A 26,175-nucleotide genomic window follows, 5' to 3' on the forward strand; every position below is an offset into this window, starting at 1 on the left:
TTTCTTTTGTACTGAATTTTAAATCATGCAACTAGGGTGGCCCTGTTTGTTAGATCTCTCCTGCAGTTGGGTAATGCAAATCTGCTAAAAGTTTTAATTTCAACGTATAAACCAAATTTAGAAAATAAATCCAAATCACTAAATCCACTTGGCACATAAGGTGATTCCTTTTTTATAGTCATTCACAGAGTGGTGTATTACAGTAAAATCTATTAAGAGTTAATATCTGCTTTATGAATTTGATTATTTCTGCTCTTTCTGTTAAAAGTTAACATTTTATTACTGCACAGTAAACAATAAAGACAGAAGTAAGGGCATATACAGTGGACTCCCGCTTCATGATTGGTTCACTATATAGTCAGATTGCTATAACGCATGATCCTAAATGTGTTCCTAAAAATCTCTGCGTTACGGTATTCCTGCAGTGGAATCACATGCATTAAGAACAACTGGGCTTATGGGAAAAATACGGATGGGCAGAGTACTCAAAAAAATTTTCAGTGTGGTAAGGAAAATTTCTAAAGCAGGTTTAAGCATCTTAAATTTCTAATAAATAAATATTACAGTAAATATAGTACTTTATCTTGACAAGATAGGAAGTTTGTTTGATTGATATTTCTGTTCACTGACTTTTTTTTTTTTTTTTTTTTTTTTTGGATTGTAAAATTTAAAACAGTAAAAAAGATAAGCAATCAATAACAACAAATGTGGGACACACAAATTGCACAAGTAAGACTAGTTTACAAAGCTTAAAAATAGGAATGAAGAGAACAGTCTGGTTTTTTTATATGATTGAAGATTTTTTTTTTTTTTTTTTGGCTGATGCTACATAAATTTGCTTTCTTGTATCATATGCCTCTACTAATGCTAATAACAAAGCCAATTGCAACTAACATGATACGAGCAAGTGAGATAGGGAGTAACAAGTTTACAAAGCTTAAAAAATAAGAATGAGAAGATTCTGAAAATTTATTTATGCTTTTTATATGATTGAAGATTTCAGTGAATGGGACACATTTCACCATAATAACATAAAAACCCACAGAATTCCAGCTATTGGTATTATCACAAATGCAGTAAGATCGAGTTTACTACCCGTTTATAATTAGATTGCACTAAAAGAAAAGTCCAATAAACCAGGAACTGCAAATTGTTTTTATTGTTTTATGGTAGTCACCTCCAGAAATGTGCTACTCTGCTCACACTATCACACATCACAAAATTTCTATTTGAACAGAAAAATGAGTCAGCCTACAATATCACGTGTTATCTTGTGAATACAGCGAATGAAAACAGTGTCTCCGACCAATACAACTACAGTAAATAGGAAATATAGCCATCACAGTTTGACATTTTTTAAGCTTTGTAAACTTGTATATATTGCTGTGCGGGTCACTACGTTCAGCTTGCTGCCGGGTTTTGTGTTCACCTGGTGCTACTTGCAGACGAAATTGCGCATTAGTAAATGCAAAAATCGCGTTATACTTGCATTCCCTGATATATCAGTTATGTTGGGAGCAAATGCACATTATAGCAGAAATAACTGTATGATCAAATCACTTTATGATACTCTCCATAATAAAATACTGTTCACTATGTGATATGTGGTAAACGCCGGTCATTGTGATCATGTCTGCAAAATGAATTTTAATTCTTAATAGAATTAAAATAATCTCCGTTTAATATTTAAACAGCGATTATAATAAGCAAAAATAGGAGGAATATTATCCACAGGCTACACTTTATTACATTACCAATTAACAAAATTAAATGGTATGTGAAAATTGGAAGCATATTTTCCACAGGTTAACAAAATAATAAATTTACACTTGTGTGCATACTAACTAGTTGATATTTCTGTTCACTGACATTTAGTTAGCATTAGCATTAGTAGAGGCATATGATGCAAGAAAGCAAGCTTATTCAGCATCAGCCAAAAAAAAAAAAAAAAAACACAACCACTACTCCCATTTCACCCCTCCGTTCGTTCAAAATACCTGTCCAGCTGAGCCTTAAATTTGTTTAGGCTATCAACTTCAACAACAAGTGATGGAAGTCTATTCCACAAACCAACTGCCCGCTGGCTAAAGGCAAATTTCTGCACATCTATCCGACATCCGTCCTTCCTCAATTTGAATTTATGCCCTCTCAAGCAATTATTCTGAGCAAGAGAAAGAATCCCATCGGCATTGAGCATGCTCAAGCCATTCAAAGCCTTATACACCTCTATCAGATCACTTCGCCGATGCCTAGTCGCCAGACTCTGTAATTTGCAAAACTTAAGCCTTTCTTCGTAAGAGCAACCCTTTGTTCCATTCACTAATCTTGTTGCCCTTCTCTGTACTTGTTCCAGCAGCTCTACATGAAATGAGGCCTCCAGACCTGTATACAGTACTCAAGGTGTGGCCTGACCAATGCCTTATACAAGGGAATAATCACATCCCTATCCCTGCTAGAAAAATTCCTGTATATCATTGACAAGACACCATGAGCTACTCTTGCAGCTCATCTGCACTGCTCAGAGAACTTCATATCTGCCTGCACAATTATCCCCAGGTCCTTTTCATTCTCTACTACTGTCAGCATAGTACCACAGAGTTGATACGTTGATCTGGGGTTACTGTTTCCCATATGTAGTACTTTACATTTGTCAATGTTAAACTTCATTTTCCACCTCTCAGCCCATCTGCTCAACCTTTCCAGATCCTGTTGCAGCAGCATAGCATCAGTAGTGTCCTTAACAACCCTGCCAACCTTTGTATCGTCTGCAAACTTGGACATTAAGCTTGATATACCATCATCAATATCATTTATAAATACAGAAAACAACAATGGACCCAACACTGAACCCTGAGGAACTCCACTAATAACATTAGTCCACGTTGAGCAGTGTCCATTGATTACCACTCTGTCTTCTGCCACTCAACCATCCCTTAATCCATAGCAGCAATTTGCCTCCAATGCCACACTGCTCCAATTTGTGCAGCAGTCTTCCATGCACAACAGTATCAAAAGCCTTTCTAAGATCCAAATATATAATATCAAAGTTATTCCCTGCATCCAGTTCTTTTGTGACTACATCATAGTATCCAATCAAATTGGTCAGGCAAGACCTGCCCTTAACAAAACCATGCTGTGTCTGAGCTATAACTGAATTCTTGTCTAGATGATCCTGCAGTGCTTCTTTAACCAGTGCCTCCATTAATATTCCTGGAACCGAAGTTAAACTAACAGGTCTATAATTACTTGTGTCAGCCTTTGATCCTCCTTTGTGAATTGTGGTTACATTTGCACATCTCCAGTCTATGGGTACCCCCATAGTTGGTACCCTCCATGGTTGGGGGGAGATTGTAAAATTTAAAACAGTAAAAAACATAAGCAATCAATAACAAAGAACACAGCATGCAAATTGCAACTAACATGATAAGCGCAAGTGATATGGAGTAACAAGTTTATGAAGCATGAAAAATAGGAATAAAGAGAAGATTCTGAAAATTTTTGTTTTTATATGATTGAAGATTTCATGGAAGGGGAAACATTTCATCATAACGTAAAAATGCACAGGAATTCCAGCTATCAGTATTATCACAAATGCAATATGATCGAGTTTACTACCTGTTTATAATAGATTGTGCTAACAGAAAATCCCAATAAACCACAAACTGCAGATTGTTTTATGATAGTAACCTCCAGAAATGTGGTTTAGAAAAATATCACTAAGATGTTCAAAATTGATTCTTATAACTGAACATATAACAATGAAAGTGTAGTGCATTTTAATGATTTGAATTGGTTTTTTTGAAATTAAAGCAGTTGATTCCACTAACCAGTGATCGTGTTAACCAGCGCCAACTTATTTCACTTTACAATGGGATGGACTTAAGATTGTCTCCGACTAGACTACATGGTCCTTCCTCTCAGCCAATAGCAGCATTTGTAAATGTGTTGGCCATGTGTTTTGTTTTTGCATCCTTTAGTTGAAGTGATTTTTTGTGTTGGGCTTTAATCAATATATTAGTTTTAATAAATTTTTTTAATAATTATGTATAATTTCCATTATAGAAAATTGCCTTTTAGAGAGATAAATAGCTTAGGTATATAGCGAAAATTTCAACTTCCGAGGTCTTTGAATGAATTGGGTTCACATATTTTCATGATACGATGGTGTCTCTGGAACCGATTAATATCCTAAAGAGGAGGTCCACTGTATAGTACTCCCTCATGGAGAAGGTCATAAAACCAAAACCGACAAAACCAGTTAAGTGATATCACTCTTACTGATGCTATACATGTACATAGGAGGCTTTGATTATGTAGCCAAGCCATTCCTTGTTACCTCTTTTGTACTGTGCTGCTAATTGGTTTATATGTTTACAGATAAACCAATTAGCAGAACATGTTAAAGTGTGCATTAATGTGAAAGAAATTGACCCTCTCAAAAACTGACTGTACAAGTAATTGACCATCTCAAAAAAGTAAAACCATAATTACCAGCAAATTCCATGAAATGTTTTCTCTAACAAAGATGAACAAGTTCTTGGGTTTTCAACTTCACAGTCGAAGCATGCGCTTAGACTGTGAAACAGTTAGCGACAGATTAAGTACATGCCTTTAATTCAAGTTTAGGATTTTATGCCCAGCATAAAATGCAACCTTAAAATTTTATAATTTTTTAGTACTTCAAAGATTGACTTGCACACCAAAATATGTGGTTTATTCCTTTGATAATTTTTGTTATCCATTTCTTCTTAAATAAATACAGGCAGTGGCTTGAATAATATTTTCTTTTGTCAGTGCCTTGCAATATCTAATTACAATGAGATTGAAAATTTAACTCAATCATCCTTAATATTTAAGGGTTGGTTGTAAGTTTCAAATGTGTTATGATTTTTAAACATGCAAAATAGCAATTCTATTTTGATAGACATTTATTAATAAACAAATATTTTCTTACAATCTGTACAAATATTTACATTTTTCACTATGTCCTAATTGGTCCAAATCTCACCATTGTCTGGATTACTAATATCAGTAAATCAAACAAAGAGTTCACACTAACACGTAACTGTCTGGCTTCTTTAGCAGAAATTTTCCTGTAACAAAAAAAAAAAAAAAAAAAAAAAAATGGCAGTTAGTACGCTAGGCAAATAAATAGTTGTGTGTGCCCACACACACACACACATGAAAGGGTGATGAAACTGATATCACTTGAGAAATCAACACTTGTTGATGCTAACACCTTTGCTGGTGGCTTGACTGATGACCTTTATGAACCAAATTCAAATATAGGATTGAGGAGGGTAGAGACATTTGTGGGCTTGGGCTTTCATCTCATGTGGCTGAATTAATCAGCTGCTGGTGAAAATTGCTTGATAAAAATGTCGTTTTTCTTCTGTCAAATTGGAAGAAAATCTACCTAGAGGATATTTTGACCATGTAAACTCTCCTCCCCAGATATAATTAAACCAAACTGCATAAGTTAAATGAAAATAAGTGATTTTTCATAAGCCAAATCAGACCTAAAGTATTACTAATAGTTTGGAATAACTAGGGCCTCAATGTTAAGGCTAAATGTAATATTATGTAGAACAAAAAATTATCCAGTTGACTCAATGTAACAGTGAAATTAAGCAATAATGCTAACTGAAAGAACATAACTTGTTTGTGGGGAGAGTGAATTTCCCATTACTTGTCAAACATTAGAAACTTGGGCAATTCAGGACTGTAGTGAAATCCTGGTGTGATTAAAACTTCCCTCTTTCAAAAGAAAAATCACTCTGCCATAGTTACTGGCTTAATTTCCCCCTTCTCCCCCAACATAGTTCACAAATCTTCAAAAATTCAAGTAAGCACCCTTATTGAGCTATCAACAAGATAAACTATAAGATCTCTAGAGCAGCCCAACAGAAATATTGATAAGAAAGTAACATGACCTCACCACAACGGACCCCAATGATATAAAAATATAACTGATAAACCCTTCCCCAAGTTATTTCTCGAATGTATTTTTTACTGAGCGAGAGAAACAAAATATTTGAAAGAAATGTGCATTTATCCATCCCAGGATGTCTACTTTTACATAAGGGGCTTATCACTCATACAGAACCCCACAGATTGACACACACATGACTTAATAGATGATAATGGAACTTTTAATTATTTTGTTATGTAACTTTTCAGACATTAGCAGTTTATAATAGTTTTGTTAGTGACTAAATTTGAAAAAGTGGCAGAATGATATGGAATCTGGTGTGTGAGATGAGCCTCAGGAATGATCAACATTAACAGAATTCTTGTGTTTATTGGCCCTATTGAGTAGGGTGACATCAGGCTGACACCTAATATGAGGAGATTATTAAAACCAAAGCATTTGAACATCTGATATACCACACTATGCTTAAATATAATGGTTTTTCCTTCATGTGATTTCGACCATATAACTCCCTTAATTTTATTACAGGACAGAACACAATAGCTATTTCTGCAATTCAGAAAAATTAGCATTCAATTTTGTATACCACAAAGATACAAATGGTGGCAAAGTAAGATTTTTCCTTGGAGGTCTTTCAATGTTCAGTTCAGAACCTTAATTAACGATATCTCTTTTACAAATAAGAGTTTATTTGTAAACAAGAATTTATTTCTAATTATCTGTGAAAGATTTATTTTTGCCTCCCTATCATCCTGCAATGTACTTAATTAAGCATAAAGGGATGAAAACTCCCACAATGTAAATACAAACCTACATTAGTCCTTCCATAAAAAAATCAGTGTATAAAACTTATTATTTTTGCATTATGTTACGGTTTAAGAAATTTAGAGAATCAGCTGTTTTCGTTTGTATTTTATTAAATAAGCCCAAAATCTTGATTACCACTTGTTATGCAAATCATGTCGTCAATATGGCACTAACACACTGCTTGACAAACTTAACAGAACAAAATGTTTTTCATGAATATTTTATTGTGAACAGTTTTGCCGAAGGTGAATATTTGATATAATAGGCATCCTGGCATGCAAATTCCAAGTATCCAATAGAAATCGTGTACCTTACAGAGCTGCCAGTTATGCAAATTATTCGTGCCTATAAAATCATGGATTGCAACTACATCACTTCATTCCCATTTTTTGGCTTGCTCAGTGGGATAACCACATCTCCAGTACTCGGGATGGCAAGTCATCGTCATTTAGATGATTCTTTGAGATGTCGGGCCATTGGACAACTTGAAGCTGAGCATTCACAGGCAGAGGTGGCATGTTGGCTTAATGTGTCATTTCAGCACTATGGAAGCAGTTTCAGGAGGTAGGAACCAGAACAGACTGCTATGTAGCTCTAACAGCAGGAGAGAACCCCACGCTGTCATGTCATCAACTGTCTCTTGCATTTACTGTGGCCACAGGTGAAAACATTTCCAACCAGACTGTTAAGAAGGCTCAATTCAAGTGAACTCTGTGCAAGAAAGCCAGTAGTGTTTATCCTATAAACCCCAAACCACCATACAGCTCGTCAAAACTGGTGCCATGAACAAGTGACTTAGAGCCCTGACAAATGGGGTACAGGTCTGTTCACTGATGAATCCCATTTTCACCTACAAACAGATTCTAGACATTATTTCATTTGGAGATAATGATGAATGCAGTACCATCCCTGCAACATCAGAGGAAGGGACACTTACAGTGGTAGCAGTGTTCTCATGTGGGGCAGAATAATGATCAACAGCTGCACTCCTCCATGTTTTTGACAGAAGTACTGTACTGTGCAGAGGTACCGAGAACAGATCCTTGAATATATGTGCAACTTTTTAGGTGCACACGAAGTTGGCCCAGATTTTCTTTTAATGCATGACAATGCCACTGCACATAGAGCTCAAGTGGTGGAGGAACATCTTGAAACTGAAGATATCCAACAACTGCCGTGTCCAGCAGGCTCACAGACTTAAATCCGATCAAATGTGTGGGATGCCCTTGGGCATCGCATTGCAGGTCACTTGAGCTAACGTCTGCACTGGTGGAAGAATGAGGATTTTTTGCCACAGAATCTTATAGACACCCTTATATTGAGCATGGTTCACCACTGTCAGATCTGTTTAGCCATTGGAGGGGATCATACACCATACTGATGTCATGCTACCATATTTTCAAGCATCTTATATCGACTTCTGTAATGTTACCTTTTTGATAATTCCTATACAGCCCTAAAAATGTCCCTTATACCTGTCCGAAGTGTCTTGCTATCTCCCCATTTCATCATTATTCTATGGTACACCACCATACGAAATTTTATTCCTCTTCATTGCAAGCTGCATGAGTTGCATGTTTTTTAGCATTAGTAGAGGAATATGATGCAAGCTTATGCAGCATCAGCCAAAAAAAAAAAAAAAAAAAATTTCCACTTCACCCCTCCATTCGTTCAAAATACCTGTCCAGCTGAGCCTTAAATTTATTTAGGCTATCAACTTCCATAACAAGGGATGGAAGTCTGTTCCACCAACCAACTACCCGTTGGATAAAGGCAAATTTCTGCACATCTATCCTACATCTGTTTTCGCCCATTTTGAATTTATGCCCTCCCAGGTGATTATTCTGAGCGAGAGGAAGAATCCCATCAGCATTGGTTATGCTCAAACCATTCAAGGCTTTATACACCTATCAGATCACCTTGCCGGTGCCTAGTCTCCAGACATTGTAATTTGCAAAATTTAAGCCTTTCTTCGTAAGAGCAACCCTTTGTTCCATTCACTAATCTTGTTGCCCTTCTCTGTACTCGTTCCAGCAGCTCTACATCCTACTTGAAATGAGGCCTCCAGACTCAAGTACATAACTCAAGTATATACAGTACTCAAGGTGTGGCCTGACCATTGCCTTATACAAGGGAATAATCACCTCCTTATCCCTGCTAGAAAAATCCCTGTATATCCTTGACAAGACACCATGAGCTACTCTTGCAGCCCATCTGCACTGCTCAAAGAACTTCATATCTGCCTGCACAATTACCCCCAGGTCCTTTTCATTCTCTACCACTGTCAGTGTAGTACCATTGGTTGATACGTTGCTCTGGGGTTGCTGTTTCCCATATGTAGTACTTTACATATGTCAATGTTAAACTTCATTTGCCACCTCTCAGCCCATCTGCTCAACCTTTCCAGATCCTGTTGCACCAGCATAGCATCAGTAGTGTCCTTAACAACACTGCCAACCTTTGTATCGTCTGCAAACTTGGACATTAAGCTTGATATACCATCATCAATATTATTTATAAATACAGAAAACAATAATGGACCCAACACTGAACCCTGAGGGACTCCACTAATAACATAACATTAGTCCACGATGAGCAGTGTCCATTGATTACCACTCTCTGTCTTCTTCCCCTCAATCACCCCTTTATCCATGGCAGCAATTTGCCTCCAATGCCACACTGCTTCAATTTGTGCAGCAGTCTTCTATGTGCAACAGTATCAAAAGCCTTTCTAAGATCCAAGTATATAATATCAAAGTTATTCCCTGCATCCAGCTCTTTTGTGACTGCATCATAGTATCCAATTAAATTGGTCAGGCAAGACTTCCCATTAACAAACCCATGCTGTGTCCGAGCTATAACTGAAGTCTTGTCTAGATGATCCTGCAGTGCTTCTTTCATCAGTGACTCCATTAATTTCCCTGGAACAGAAGTTAAACTAACATGTCTGTAATTACTTGTGTTGCCCTTTGATCCTCCTTTGTGAATTGGGGTCACATTTGTACATCTCCAGTACATGAGTACTTCCCCTGAGTCCAAGGACGCTCTCATAATTATGGCTAAGGATTTGCTTACTTCCTTTGCTGCCTCCTTTAATATAACTGGATAGATCCCATCCACCTCAGGTGCCTTTCTTGTGTTTATCTTCAACAATTTCTCCTCCACTTTACTCTCAGTTATTACAAGATTATCTGGCTTGCTGCCAGAGTTGAATACACCTCTGGCATTCCCCTCGCTGAATAACTCCTCATGTGTGAATGTTGATGCAAAATATTAATTTAGTTTGTTAGCTACCTGAACAGGATCATCAACAGTTGAACCATCAATATCAAGTGGACCAATCTGATTCATCCCCTTCCTTCTAGAATTTACATAAGTAAAGAACTCTGCTGTTTTTCTTTGCATCCTTTGCCAAAGATTTCTCATAATCTGCCTTTGCCTGCCTAATCTGTCTGTAACTTGGTTACAGACCAGCTTTTATCTATGATAGGCTTCTGTGTCACATATTAATTTATATGTATCCCATGCATTTTTCTTCTCTGCCATGTGTCTCATTAGTTCATCTGACATCCATTTAGGCCTAAACCTTGAACAATATTTCTTAGTTGGTATGTAAAGCCTAGTAGCTTCCAAGGTAAGTTCTTTGAATGCTTCCCATTTTGAATTTGCTGTTGGTAACATCATCAGTTGGTCCCATTGTATAGAATTTAAATACTGTCTCAGACCATCGTAGTCGCTAACAGGTTCTGTTAATTTGGTCATGCAGTGTATAAAATCTTATCTTTTAAAGGGAGAGAAATTAATATTTTCATGTGTCAAATCCTGCGATAAGTCCACATAATTAACCTTATGTTTTTAATGTGCTGTACCATTGTACGTTGAGGGCTGGCCATGGTGCATGGCTACAAGTAAGGAGTTGCAGTTTTAATGCCCATTGTGATTGTAGTGTTGAAAATTGAACACTACAATCATAATAATTTGTAAATTATTCTGGCCTTGACCAGCTACAGAATAAACGGAAATTTATTTGATCTCTTCTAGTTATTCTACATAATGATTTAGGTCGCAGTACATGGTGATGCAAAAAGAAGTAAACAGTTAAAATCACAGAAATTAAAACTGGCATTGATTATGGTTGGAATATACACAAATGGACAGAAAATCTCTCTGAAAGTTTCTAACAGACCTCATATCTCTTCAACAGTCCATTTCTTCCCAAACCTTTGCCTTACACCCTGTGGTGATTGAAGCCATTATGTCAGTGATCCTGCCTTTCGGTTCAGTTCATGGCAACAAATGTGTTATCCTTTAAAAGTTATTCAGGTAAATCGAGGGCTCAGTGTCAGACATCATTAATTACAAAATTGCATTTTTGTTTTGAGACACCTTTAGTTTAACTTTATACAAATAACAATGCATATCATCATCATCATCTTCTTCTGGTATTATAACCCAGGGTGGGTCTTAGCCTTTTCAATGATGTTCCATCAGTAAGCCCTCCCGGAAGTCAAACTTCTCCAACTTCTTATTCTCATGATCTTTAAGTCCTCTTCTACGTCATCCATCCATCTTTTCCATGGTCTTCCTCTTGCCCTCCTACTAGTATGGTTCCATTTCATTATCCTCTTAGTTGTTCTGCTGTCATCCATTCTCATAACATGTTCCAACCAGGCAAGTCTCTGGCTATTACAAATCTGACGATGTCTGCACCTTGAATAAGATTGTTAAGTTCATGGTTCATTCTAATTCTCCAGAATCCATCAATGTCTTTTACGGGCCCAAAGACTTTTTGCAAAATTCTATGCTCGAACACTCTCAACAACTGATCATCTTTACTCGTTAATGTCCAAGCTTCACAACCGTATGTTACAACTGGTCTAATGAGACCTTTGTATGTTCTTAATTTTAAATGTCTGTTCAGTACTCTGGACTTCATTAGTTTTTCATGTGCATAGAAGCATCTGTTTCCACTCATGGTATGGGACTTAATTTCATTAGTAATAGAGTTGGAATGGTTTATCTGCGAACCTAGATAGGAGAAATTTTGAACGTGCTCAAACGAGAAGCTGCTGGTTTTTAAATTTTCCATGTTATCTGCCATTCTCCGGACTTCCATATATTTTGTCTTTGCTTCATTTATCCTAAGTCCTCTTCTTTGTGCTTCACTTTAACAATGCATATGACGTCATAGAAATGTATTTCTCTAGTAGTTTACAAGTTAGCTTGGGCTATAAGCACATTTCTGGTAAACCAAGAAAATGTCAAATGACTTTTTCTTGGTTAATTACAAAAACGTTTAATACAAAATTATTTTGTAGTTAACATTGTCTGATGACTTTCATCAACCGGTGAAATACCACCACTTTGCTTATTGGAGGCTTAAAGTGGTGAAACCCATGTTTAGTCTCTAGAGAAAAGTTTCTGGCACCCCCCCCCCTTCCCCCATACTTCTCCTTCAATCCATGCACGGTGCTAAGTACTATAGGTTTTGATACCTTTCGTGTTTGGGGTTTTCATATAAAAAAAAAAAAAAAAAAAAAAAAAAACACTTTCTATAAGAAAGGGTTTTTTTTTTTTTTAAGGAGCATTAGCAACTAAGGCCATATTGCTCCGTGAATATGCGGTGGTCATTCCCTGACCTTTCCACATCCTCCGTATTTGGTGGTGACGGGCTCGAACCCCAGTCTGATCAAGAAGCGTGTGCTACGCACTGCTGCTCCTTCCCACCTGGCTACGGAGGCGGCTTTTCTATAAGAAAGAAAGGCCCTAAATTTTCTGATGTGAAATTATACTAAACATTTGTTTATAAGCAGATTTGTTCTTAATGATTGGAAGATTTTCATTGCCCCATAGCAGTTAGCTTTCCTGCTCAAATGAAAAGTGGCTTCATCACTGAAAACAATCCATGCTGTCATACTATCCTTTTCCACTTTCTGTTGAAAGCTACTGTAAAAGTTATCACTTGCAATTGTCATTTGGTTTTAATGCCTGTACCAACTGCAACTTGTAAACTTTCAAGAGTAAACACTTCTAGAGAATATGCTAGAGCAGGGATTCTCAATGGGAGTGATATTGCCTCCAAGGGAAGCAAAAACTGGTTTTAGGGGAGCGAAAAAATCATGGGTATTACAATGGTTTGTGGTCCACCAAAGTTCAACCCTACCCGACGACATCTTATTCCTTAATGTTTAATTTCTCTTATTGGGTTTTCTTTTCTCCTGAAACAACTGATTTTTAACATACAAGTATATTATATTAGGAGTGAGTGAGAAATTTTGATAAAAGGAAGATAGTGGGCATGATTTAATTCAACCACCTTTGCTTTTCACAGGCATTAAATGCCCAAGTGGTTTCAGAGGTAATGTCTCCACAATTCTTGGCGTTTGTGCCTTTTTGACAGATGCGATCTTAGCAGCGGCCTGGTAGGCATGGTTATTTATTTATTCTTTTTTTCATTGGTCAATATATGAGGCATGTAGGATGAGGAAATGTTTCAGTCTATTGTTTCTACTTTCTAAGCAACAATTAGTTGTGATTTATTGTTTTCTTGTGAAAGTTGTTTTTTTTTAATACACAATAAAAATAGTTTATATTTTATTATTTAATTCTTTGTAGTTATTCAACCCATCATCAATTATGTCAAGTGCTGAAAAAAAAAAGTGTCGACAGTACCTGGATGAATATCTAGCTTATTATTGAAAGCCCATTCGACTCAAGATGGCCCATGTGTCTTACGTGTAATGGTTTTGTTTTGTTCAAATGAGACTGTGAAACCATCAAGGCTTTTTAAGATCACTCAAAAAGGAAACATCCTGATAAAGTTGGCAAATACATTGAATATTTTAAAAAATTTAAACAATTTTGAGTAACATAACACTGTTACTTCCTTATTTAAGATAAACACACAAACAAATGACAATGGAATGATTGCATCTTATAAAATTTTAGAAATCATTGCAAAAACTGGTACTGTTCATACAGTTACTGAGACTGTTATAGGACCCAATATTAGAGACTAATTTCAACAATGATGCACCAAAATCTTTCCAGTATTTTAAAAGCATTGCTATTGAGCCACAATTCAATTCAGAGACTAATCAATGAGATGTCAATTAACATTGAAGAGCAGCTAATTGACAAACTAAAAACAAGAAAATTTTCTATTCAGATTGATGACTCCTCGGTTACTGACAATAAGGTCCTTCCAGTGACATATGTTCGTTATTTCGACAATGATTGTAAATTGCAAGAGATGTTGTTTGTAAAATCTATAGAAACTGACTGTACTGTAGCATCCATTTTTGCTGCTGTAAAAACAGTTTGATGAAAAACAAGTACTGCTGGAAAATTTGGTATCCTGTTCCACTGATGGTGCTACCTCCATGGTTAGAAGACAAAGGTTTTATAGGCCACCTAAAGGAAGTATGTCTCAAAGTTCTTGCAATACAATTCCATTGTGCACTGACATCTGGTTGTCAAAAAATATTAATACAGTTCTTTATCAATCTCTCAGTATAATCATTAAAACCATCAATAAAATAGTCACACAGCATATATCAGTCTCCAAAGTGGGGTGTGCAAGCTGATCCATGAAGTGCATGAGATAATCGTGAGGGCTGTTTTCCACACTGATATATAATCTTGATATAATACATTATATCTAGAGAATAAAATCTAGATAATGCATACCATGTAAATTATTTATATAAAACAAATAGTATTACATTTACTACACTTTTTACATTAATGATTTCTTGTCATTCTGTACTTAAACTTCAATTTAATTATTTTATATTTTTTTATTTGTGATCTTTTAAAATTATATGTTATTTTAGATATAATGCCTTCCAGGTAAATGTTTTAATAAATAAAAAATATATTAAACTTATATACTTAATTTTTTTTTTTTTTTCCGGGGTGCACGCCTTTTAAGTAAAATAAGGATGTGCAACCAAAAAAGTTTGGAGACCACTGGCATACACTGATGAGCCAAAATACCATGACCACCTACCTAATATGATGTTGGTCCTCCATGTGCAGCCAAAACAGCTTGTACCCGGCGAGGCATGGATGCTACAAGATTTCTAAATGTCTTGTGGTATCTGGTAACAACATATAACCAGCAGATCCTTTAACTCCTGTAAGGTCCATGGTTGAGACGCTGCAGATCAGAGTTGCTGTTCCAACACAAACCACAGATGCTCGATGGGATTGATGTCTGGGGAATTTGGAGACCAGGGCAATACCTGGAAGTCTTCCTCGTGTTCTGCAAACCAGTCTCAAACAATATCTGGGTGGTGTGGCATGGAACATTATCCTGCTGAAAGATGCCACAACCAGAGGGGTGGTTGTTGTTGTTTGGTTTTTAGGAGCATTAGCAACTAAGGCCATATTGCTCCGAGGATATGCGGTGGTCATTCCCTGACCTTTCCGCATTCTCCGTATTTGGTGGTCACGGGCTCGATCTAATCAAGAAGTGTGTGTTACGCACTGCTGCTGCTCCTGGCTACAGAGGCGCCCAACCAGAGGGGAAGACCGTTGCCATGAAAGGGTAAACCTGGTCAGCAATGATGTTTAAGTAGGTGGTAGTTGTCAGAGTGCCCAGCACATCCATGTGCTAGTCATCCATGTGCCCAGCACATGGATGACTAGACCCAGGGTATTCCAGCAGAACATCGCCCAAAACATGACACCGCCGCCACCGGCTTGTTTTTGTCCCACGGTGCATCCAGGCACCATCACTTCCCCAGGTAAACGATGCACACGTACCCGGCTGTCCACATGGTGCAACAGGAAACGTGATTCATTGGACCAGACGACCTTGTTCCAATCACTCAAGGTACAGTTTTGATGCTCATGTGCCCATTGTAGGTGCTATCGCTGGCGAACTGTGGTTAGCATGGGCACTCGGAGCGGCCTGCGGCTACGCAGCCCCATTTTCAGCAGGGTTCGATGTACTGTGTGTTGTGACACATTACTCCTATCACCAGCATTCCAATTACTGGCGAGTTGCACCACAGTCACCCTTCTGTTGCCACGTATCATCCGGGAGAGCCTTCGTTCACCCCCAGCATCAATGAGCTGTGGTCATCCAACACCTCGCCGGCGATTCGTGGGTTTTCCCTCCTTGCACCACTTTCGGTAGGTACTAACCACGGCTGACCATGAGCACCCCACCAGCTGTGCCATTTCAGACATGCTCTGACCCAGTCATCTGGCCATTACAATTTGGCCTTTGTCAAACTCACTTAAGTCCGCTGCTGTTCCCATCTGAAGAACAAGAGTAACACTGATTAACAGAGCTCAGTACCAGGTGTTTTTTATACCGTGCTCTGACCCACACACATGCTGTAGTTCACCTGCAGTTGCTTCAATTTGCATAATGACTTGCTGGTCATAATGTTTTTGCTCATCGGTGTATATGATCGCCTTTTCAGAAAATTTTGTGTTGATAATGAAGAACAGTAAGTGAGGCTTCTTTTACATACAGAAGGCAGATGGCTTTTTAAAGGAAACTGTCTAACAAGATTTGTAACGATAATTAGTTTTTTAGAAAGCGAAGAAGATGCAGATTTGGCAAAGGATATCAGCAAACACAAAAAAAACATATACTATATGGCTTGGATTTGTCATAAACTTGATGAATTTCGACTTCGAGGGAAATTAATTATGGTGATAGCAAACGCGTATTCAAAACCTTCACTGAAAAACTGGAAATATTTGAAAGCAATTTAATGAGAAAACAATTTATGGTATGCAAAAGTTGGCTGAAATCAATGAATCCTCACCGAGAATGATCTTAGGAATTATTCAGATCATTTGTGTTCTTTAAAAGGTGAAAGGAAAAATAGATTTTCTTTTGAAGTGAAGCCATGGATGTTAGATCCAGTTGCATGCAATGCTGGGTCTTCTAGTGAAGAAATTCAAGAACTCATTGAATTAAAATGTGATGAAGAATGCAAATATAAATTTGAAAAAGGTGGAATGGCTGATGTGGTTGAAAGTGGTTTTTAGTTCAGTAAATAAAATATTAACAAAGGAAAGAAACAAAATTGATATATGTTCAAGAGAGGACATTAGAATTAAACTTACAAACATTGAACTTTTAGCTAAGAATCAAGCTCAGGGATCCCATTGAAAAAAAGGATTAAGCATAAAGTATTTTCTTGTTTAAAATTTCATGGGGGCGATTAGAAAAAAAATTGTCTAAAAAAGTTCTTTCAGTGGTGCTCTAGCTCTACTGTGCTAGAGTATTACTTGTAACACATTTAAAGCTACTTCTGGAAGTGAACTTTCACAGGCTTTGACAAAAGACCTCTCGTGTGTTACGCTGTTTCATCAGTGATACAGAGGCAAACTAGACTCTTCCTCTGGAAGTCACCAAAATTGTCTTTGCAAACTGGACAACACAGAATACGTTTCTGTGCAAAAGTCATTTAAATGTTTCCAGCATAGATTAAAAATAAATTTCAATTTCAGAGGTTACTGTGTAGTATTTGACTACTTTAGTTTAACTTTATTTTTGCTGTTTTTTACTTGGTTAGCATTTCACAAACACCTGAAAGAGTATACTTTTTTTTTAATCATATTGTATTTAAATCTGTTAATGCTTTATACTACATTATGGAATAGAGAACCAAAAAATATGGTCTTAGTAGCCTTTTACCTTTTATATATATTTTTTATATAATATATAAAAGGTATTTATATATATAAATACCTTTTATATATTTTTTTCTTATATATATATATATATATATATATATATATATATATATATACACATACATTCCTGTCTCATTAATCACTGAAAGTGCGATTTGGTAGGAATTAACCTTGCCTTCACTTTATGGTAATTATAAAAATACTGTAAAATGCTGCATATAAGTATACTATGAAGTTAATTTCTCAATAGGATAAAAAGCCTCAAAGAACATTTTAAAAAAGTCCAGGATTCAGTTCTTTCCTTTAAGAGGATTTTAACATGGACTTTTTGAGCCTATGGCATAACTCATTGAGGTTCACCACTGACTGTGGGACACACCTCAATGCTAGGGTGCATTTCAAAAAATGCTGGGCAGATGAAAATTGATCTGTGTCCAGGGAAAACACAAATGAACATTAACAAAATGAATGATTTAATGTAAAGACGGGACAAAATGAAAATGTTGCTGAGCTGGGGTTGAGGGGATGTCGTTACATAAAGTTAAAAAAATGCCAGTTTAACATGATACAAGAAGAGACAATGTGAGAAGTATCCATTTTAATAAAAAGCATTGTTTTTCTCACTCATTATGAATTTTTTTTTTTTCATACAGTTAACATTACTGACTAATCTCATTATGCAAAACTCAAATTCATATTAATAGAGGGTAAAAACTTACACATGTAGCACTTTATCTTTTATAAATAAATGCTTTACTGCACTTCCTCTAATAGGTTCTTTGTCTATCCTCAAACTGTTATAAGCTATTTCTGCTTCTCTTGATGATTTAAATGGGATCTCTAATGACCTGTTTAATTAGTTAAGAGTAATATTTTCACAATAACCAATCTCAACTCATTTCCAAAACATTGTTCTGGAAATGAACTGAGGGGTCAAGATTTTGATATCTAAAATTTGCTATTAATTTTAGCCTTTTCTAATAATTTTTCCTTTACCACTATTAACTTTCATGTATCATATAGATGAAATTTGGGAATGAAATCATACCTGCTGACATGATTTTCTCCACAATTACACTGGTATACATTTTAAAAACATTTGCTTTCATAATAAAAATTGGTGCTGATTCCAAATCTGCAATTGACTTTGCTCTTTCACATCTGTTCTTTGCACAAAATGAAAAATGTCTACCTACAGCAAAATATCTTTAAATAACTTTTATATTTGCAGGATTTTCTGATCCATAAGATGCATTTTTTATAGGAGAATGTTGCTTAAAATTCTGCTGCATCTTATGGCTTAAGGTATATTAGGCACATGCAATGTCTATCTTTAGCTGTTGCTAGAGACACTATGATCAAAACACCCTATTTGGCCTTATAAAAAATCTAGCTCTTTTATTGTGTGACCATTTCAGATCACATATAGTAAAGTCAACAAAAAAAGCCAACATTACACAGAGTTAACTGTAATTCCATGAGGCCACACCAACTGTAGTCATTGGACATCTAAATAAATCCATTAATCTATTCATGGGTGTGGAGTGGACCAAAAAGATGGACCAAATCACAATTTTATAGCAACAGGATGCATGAAGCAATCAACCGTTTTGTTTTTTTTTTCATCTTTTCAGAAATAGTAAATGTGGAAATAGTAATGTACTTGATGGTACCAAAAATGATGTACTCTTGAACAAAGTGAAAGTTTGGACCCTCACATCACTAACAATGGGATCAACTGATGATGTTATCAATGGTGAATGAAGTTTAACATTGACAAATGTAAAGTACTACATACGGGAAACAGCAACCCCAGAGCAACATATCAACTCTGTGGTACTACACTGACAGTGGTAGAGAATGAAAAGGACCTGGGGGTAATTGTGCAGGCAGATATGAAGTTTTCTGAGCAATGCAGACAGACTGCAAGAGTAGCTCATGGTGTCTTCTCAATGATATACAGGAATTTTTCTAGCAGGGATAAGGAGGTGATTATCCACTTGTATAAGACAATGGTCAGGCCACACCTTGAGTACTGTATACAGGTCTGGAGGCTTCATTTTAAGAAAGATGTAGAGCTGTTGGAACGAGTACAGAGAAGGGCAACAAGATTAGTGAATGGAACAAAGGGTTGCTCTTACAAAGAAAGGCTTAAGTTTTGCAAGTTAGTGTCTGGAGACTAGGCAACTGCAATGTGATCTGATTGAAGTGTATAAAGCCTTGAATGGTTTGGGCATGCTTAATGCTGATGGGATTCTTCCTCTTGCTCAGAATAATCGGCTGAGGGCATAAATTCAAATTGAGGAAAGCCAGTTGTAGGATAGATGTGCTGAAGTTTGCCTTTAGCCAGTGGGTGGTTTATTGCTGGAACAAACTTCCATCTGTCGTAGAAGTTGATAGCTTAAACAGATTCAAGGCAGAACTAGACAAACATTTGGAGCGAGTGGATGGGTAAAATGAGAAGGGGGGGTTTGGCTGATGCTATATAAGTTTGTTTTCTTGCATCATGTGCCCTTGCTAATGCTAATATAGGTTAATCTCCCCAGTAATTCTCTTATGCAAATGAATGAGGCTTGAGGATATTATTATTATTAACCATATGGTGCAAGGAAGTGTAAAGCTTATGCTGCACCAGCCAAAAAAATTTTCTTAATTATTCCAAGAGAGAGAGAGAAAACAAGAGTTAGAAGTAGAAAGGAATCGCCAAGAAAAAGAATAATGATATCCGGCTCAGGACCCTAGGGGGGGCCCAGCCCATACTCATCATCACATGCAAAAAACAACCCGAAAATATTACTTCTTCTGAGGCTTAGTTTGCACCTTCCCAGAAAGTGGATTAATTATGTTTATCTTTTTCATATAAAAAAGCATCATATGTAAAAAAAAAAACAAAAAGTATTTCAAAATATTAAAACACTTGGAATACTTCTCAAAATAATGTTTTTTTTTTTTTTTTGGTATTTAATGTCATTCCTATAGTGCTTCTGAACAAAGCCTCTGCTAAATATATGAAGACCTCGACCATAAATTTGCCAATATATGCATGGGCAAGTCAAATTGCAAAAGCAACCTAAATTTTGAAACGAAATTGATCATTTAGCAATCTAAATTATGTTTGACACGGAAACTTCTTTAAAAGGATTGGAAAATTTTTTACTTTTTTTTTTTTTTTAAAGACGAGAATTAACTAGATCGTATGTATAGCTTAGCTTAATTTTCAGCACTCACCTCATTAAGCTAATGAAAATTAAGCTAAGCTATACATACGATCTAGTTATTACATTACAGCACATAAGGACTCCTTAAAATATCAAGAGACGAGAATTAAAATCTTGCATTGAATAATGCTAAAAATATTTGCTAAGACATTATTTTATTATCAAAAATACAGCATTTGCACACACTATTCGTTTCCACGTCAATAAATACAAATATGGAGGAATGAAAAATCTATTATCTTACTAAAGAAAAATAGACTACTAAGCAACCTTCAAAATAATTAAAGATTTAACTTCATGCAATAATTTAAAATCAGACTTGTTTTAGCACTCCACTCTAGAAAAAAAAAACACATTTTGGACCACAAAACTGCATAATATTAATAATTTTTAACAACGTGCTAGAAGGATACACTTGAAAATTACTTGAATCAACATCGGAACAATCGCCGTGTATAATCTCAGCCATAACTTTTGCATTTAAAAAATAATATAAACAAAATACTTCCAATGAAATCAGTACTTCAGCAACCCGGTATCACATTTCCCGCTACACAGTTAAGCGCTGACACAGAATAGTAACAAAGTAGTATTACTACTACCACAGTGAAATATGTTACTACTCTGTGACTACTACTATGGGCGCTGAAGTGAAAAGAAAGATGGTGGATTTGGAGATTCGGAGAGTTAATAATTAGTATTATATTATTTCTCCCTGATGGGGACAGAGGTTGCCTTCGTGATGGGTGCTGGCGCCAAGTACACAGGGCGATTGATAGGTCCCACAGAGAAGTAAGATATGTTACTAGTCTGTAACCCCAAGGACTCACATCTGGTGAGTATGGGCTTGGCACACCCAGGGTCCTGAGCTGGATATCATCATTCTTCTCTTTCTTGGTGATTCCCTTCTCTCTCTCTCTCAATTTTTTTGGGAATTTTTTTTTTTTTTTTTAGCTGGTGCAGCATAAGCCTCAGGCTTCCTTGTACCACATAGCTAATGATAATATATGTCCTGTGTTACTGTTGGTCGAGAAACTCTTTCACTGCCCTGCAGGTGTTCAGGTTTGCGACTTCCTGGAGTTTCTTGTAAGTGTTCTCTGCCTGCGCGGGTAGCGCAGTGGTATCGTCACCCCCCTACCCACACCGGGTTCGAATCCCGTGGATGACATGAGGAACTTTTGTGGGCTTTTTTCACTGCGTGGCTAAAGTTAGTCGGTCTCTGGCGTAGATAGCAAGGTTTTTCCCGAGAAACTGTGTGGAGGGGGGGGGGGGGATTCATCCAGCAAAATCGACCAGAGAACACATGAAATTTACAGAAAATACATGAATATATGAAAAAAAATTCAGGTGACCCTAATGTAATTGTTTATTTATTTAGTTTGTATGTGGTTTCTGGTGAGGACTTTTCCTGCTAGGTTCTTTATAGCATTAGCATTACCTTAATGCTAATGCTATAAAGCACTTGATGCTTATATCTCTGTTCTCGACGGAGGTGGCTGTAGTGTCTGCCATAGAGTGTCTTCTTTGCCCATCTTTCTAGCTTCGTTGATTTCGTCTCGGCTCAAGGGGTCACCATGCTTAAGTTAAGTGGGGTATGCCGCTTGTCTGTCTCCCTTATGGCCTGGTAGAGTTTTTTAATTTTTACTTTTTTTTTTCTTGCTAAAAGTAATCCTTTAGTTTCGCTATCGCCCTCTTCTGTTGCTCGATGAGGTCTATAAGCCCGTTCCTCCTTCATTCCATGCTATGGTCAGTCTCTGCACAGCTGACTTCCGGTTGTGGTGGCAACTCTTAGTCATCATTGTCCTTGTCTTTACCATCAATCCTCTGGCTTGGTGTTAGTCCAATCTATGATCCCCAAGGACTGACTACGATCCCAAATCTATGATCCCAAAGGCAGGACTGACTAAGTATTCCCTCCGTTCAGCTTTGATTTAACCAGGTTTCTGAGTCGCTGATGGCATTTTCCGGTCAGCCGACATGATCTCCTTTTGCTCTAACCGCTGAACTTGCATGTCCCCAGGTATTTGTAGGTCTCTCCACACCTGTCGTGGTTTTGAATTCTTTACCAGTCTGCAGAAGGTGGTTTGGCTGACTAATTTCACATGTTGCGATCTGTGGGTCTTACATTTGACTAGTCGAAATTCCATGTCGATATAATTGGTGAATTCTTCGGTGATTTGGAGTAGCTTCTGGAGTTGCTTCTCACTTGCCACATAAAACTTCATGTCATCCATATATATCAGTGGGAGAGAGAGAGTAGGGGCTTTTCCTTTCTTCTTTCAAGGTATGTCTATAATTGTTGCTGTTAAGCAGAGAGGGTTGAGTAGGCTCAACCCTCTCTCCATTATGCTCACAGTAGATTTAGGGCATCTCCCTGAAAGAATCCTTTACTGATAGGGATCTGTCTGATTGTGATATTCTCGACCTTACTGTTGGTACTCCTTTTAGCCATGGTTTGCTTCTAGGAATTTTGTCAATGTCTGAATGATTTGTAGATCTTCAAGAGCTCTATTAGCCAGCTTTGAGGCAGAAAGCCGAAGGACTTGCAGTAATTGATAAAGGCCGTGTACAGGTTGCAGTACTTCTTGTAGGTTTGCTCTATAACTGCGGCATCAATGGTTGAATTCTCCTTGCCTCCTTTCCTGATTCCCTTTTATCCGTTTAACTGTTAGATCATGATGTTCTGGTTCTTCAAGTAGTTTGATATTTTCTTAGTTATGCAGCTGATCAGGATCTTCTGTATAGTTGGGAATCAAGTGATCGGTCTCTATTTCTCCAGGTTTCTTGTATCTACGCTGAGTTATCACTGAATTATGACCACCCCTGTGAAAACTGAATGCGACCCGTTGACCACGTGAGGTATGAGAGTTCGGAGTTGTAGGCATACGGAATATAGATAAGGTGTCAGTGATTCAGTAGGTAGTAAAATTCCGAGCGTGATGGGTAAAAGGAAGGATTTGTCGGACTTTGATAAAGGACAGATTGTGGGTGCTCGACGATCTGGTGTTTTCAAAACGGCTGAATTGTTGGGGGTGTTCGAGGGCCGCCGTAGTTAAAGTGTACAAGGACTGGCGCAAAATGGCCGAACAGCGACCCGACGGCAAAACTGGAAAGGTCATGTATGTATGTATGTATTTAACTGTCGAAGGGTGGCACCCGGACATACATCCATCTCCACCAATTTATCATATAATATCATATTCTCATAATGGCCTGTTAGTGTAAGTGTGTGTGTACACGTGTGTGTAATGTGTTATAAGTCAAACAGGCTACTCTGCCACCAGGTGATAGTCCATCGGGCAATTACCACCTGGTGCCCATCCCTGGCACGAGGAGCTATGCCTGGATCTATTAACTCTGGCTGTGCATATTGCACCTAAATCCCGCACCCACCAGTAAGGGTGCAAGACTGGTGGGTGCCAGCAGTCCCGCTCCTGGGGTGCCCACACCCAAGAGCCAGCAAAAAAAAAAAAAAAAAAATGCACCAACTAGGAGAATACATCTTACTAGTGAGTGCAACAATCCCACCTCATGGTCATTCCACAAGGCCAGCCAAAAAAAAATTCTCCCCGCCTCCAAGACAGAATGCCTATCCATCCAGAGGAGGGAAAAAAAAAAAAAAAAAGAAACAGGTCTTTAGTCAGTATTAGTAACAACATGTATACTCCTCCTTTTATTAAATGTCAACCTGCAAAACCGTTGAAATTCAACAAAATTCCTTTCATTAGACAGCCAAATTAATTCAGAACCCCTAATAAAATTAGGTACCAAATTAAATAAGTCTAATCTAAATTCATCATTCAAATTGCATTCATATAAGATATGATCCCATGTTTCCAACCTTCCACATACACAGTAAGGATCTTCCACTAAACTAAACTGATGCAACTTACTTTTTAAGGACCATGCCCCGTAATCAAAGATGAGCATTCCATACTTGGATAAAACCAGCGATGCAATTTGTTATTAAAATTAAATTCAACACTAGGTATAAATAAATAAGTTACTCTACCAGTACTACTGGAATCCCAACGGTCCTGCCATAATTTAATTAATTTCACCAAAATTTCTTTCTTCTCTTTGCTGACTGCAGAAGAAACTTCATTAGTAATCCCCAGAAATGTAATTTGTATTCCTTTTCTTATAAAATAACAAAAAGCTCTATACACGACTGTTAAATCCAAAGGCAATACCCCCGCAATCACCTGTAGAGCATTAGTCGAAACAGTCTTACAAACACGCAAAATAGTTAACAACATTATTCTTTGGATTGATAATAGTTTTTGTTTAAATTTTACATTGACAGTACGAACGTACCAAATTGATGCAGCATACGACACAATCGGAATAAAAATAGCTTTATAATATAGATACAAAATGCGTTTACTTAATCCCCAATCTCTTCTGGTAACCCTAACTATAGAAGCAGTGTAATTTTTTATTTTCCTACTTAAATAATTCAAATGTTGGAAAAATAATAACTTGTCATCCAAGATAACCCCTAAATATTTTACCTGGGAAACAAGAGGAATTTGTTTACTGTTTACTAATAATCGAGGTGGTCTGTTGTAGTCTAGTTTTCCTTTTAATAACATCATGACAGTTTTAGAAGATGAAATTTTTAGTTTATTTAATGTAGCCCAATCAGTCAAATCCTGAACAATAACCTCCATTCTACTTTCTAATACTGCTCTAGATCTTCCTGTCACGCACAAAACCAAATCATCAGCATAAGCCACCTTATAACAATTAGGGACTGTTCTACTTAACCACTGGTTTAAGACCAGATTCCATAAAATAGGACCCAACACAGATCCTTGTGGACAACCGCGATCAATAATTCTATTAAAAGTTAAATGTTGGGATCTTATAATAATCTGTCTATCCATTAAATAACTTTTAATAATTTGGTATAACAAATTGGGACAATTTAATTCTCTTAATGAAAAAAGCACACTTTGATACCATACAGTATCAAATGCTCCTTCAAAATCTATAAATAATGCTAACACATATTTCTCACCAGAATTTACACTAAAATTAATCAAATCGCGTAGGGCATCCTCTGTTGAACTATTTCTCTTTGATAAAGGACAGATTGTGGGTGCTCGATGATCTGGTGTTTTCAAAACTGCTGAATTGGTGGGGGTGTTCGAGGGCCGCCGTAGTTAAAGTGAACAAGGACTGGCGCAAAATGGCCGAACAGCGACCCGACGGCAAAACTGGAAAGGTCAGAGAAATTTTGAGGTTAGAGGTGAGCGCCTGGTCCGACGACTCGTACAGGCGAACAGACGCAGTACTGTCCAAGAGTGGACTACGCACTACAACATGGGCCAACCCGGAACAATATCTGGCATGACTATTCGTCGCACGCACATATGGGCTATACCAGCAGACGACCCCTACGGCATCCTCTCCTAACCGAGGTTCATCGGCGTAAAAAACTCGCCTGGTGCAAAGATCATGCCAGTTGGACGTTGGAAGACTGGAAAAAGTTGTGCTGGTCAGATAATTTACGTTATTTACTCCACACCGTGGATGGGAGTTGTGTAC

The 26,175-nt window shown here is 37.2% G+C and overlaps 1 protein-coding gene across 1 annotated transcript; it reads right to left on the bottom strand.

Annotated features, from left to right (window-relative positions):
- Window positions 1-4,981: 4,981 nt before the first annotated feature.
- Window positions 4,982-21,364, bottom strand: Tcs6 (Threonyl-carbamoyl synthesis 6). The gene is made up of 3 exons (XM_090378596.1): window positions 21,036-21,364; window positions 18,124-18,252; window positions 4,982-5,093 (listed from the first exon to the last, which is right to left on the bottom strand). Exons 1-3 carry the CDS (start codon window positions 21,089-21,091, stop codon window positions 4,982-4,984), a joined length of 297 nt encoding a protein of 98 aa, XP_090234722.1. The 5' UTR covers window positions 21,092-21,364.
- Between the last annotated feature and the right edge of the window lie 4,811 nt (window positions 21,365-26,175).

Source organism: Mastigoproctus giganteus, chromosome 1 (genome assembly GCF_048544385.1).
Source record: "Mastigoproctus giganteus isolate SK-2022 chromosome 1, ASM4854438v1, whole genome shotgun sequence".
NCBI classification, from domain to species: domain Eukaryota; kingdom Metazoa; phylum Arthropoda; class Arachnida; order Uropygi; family Thelyphonidae; genus Mastigoproctus; species Mastigoproctus giganteus.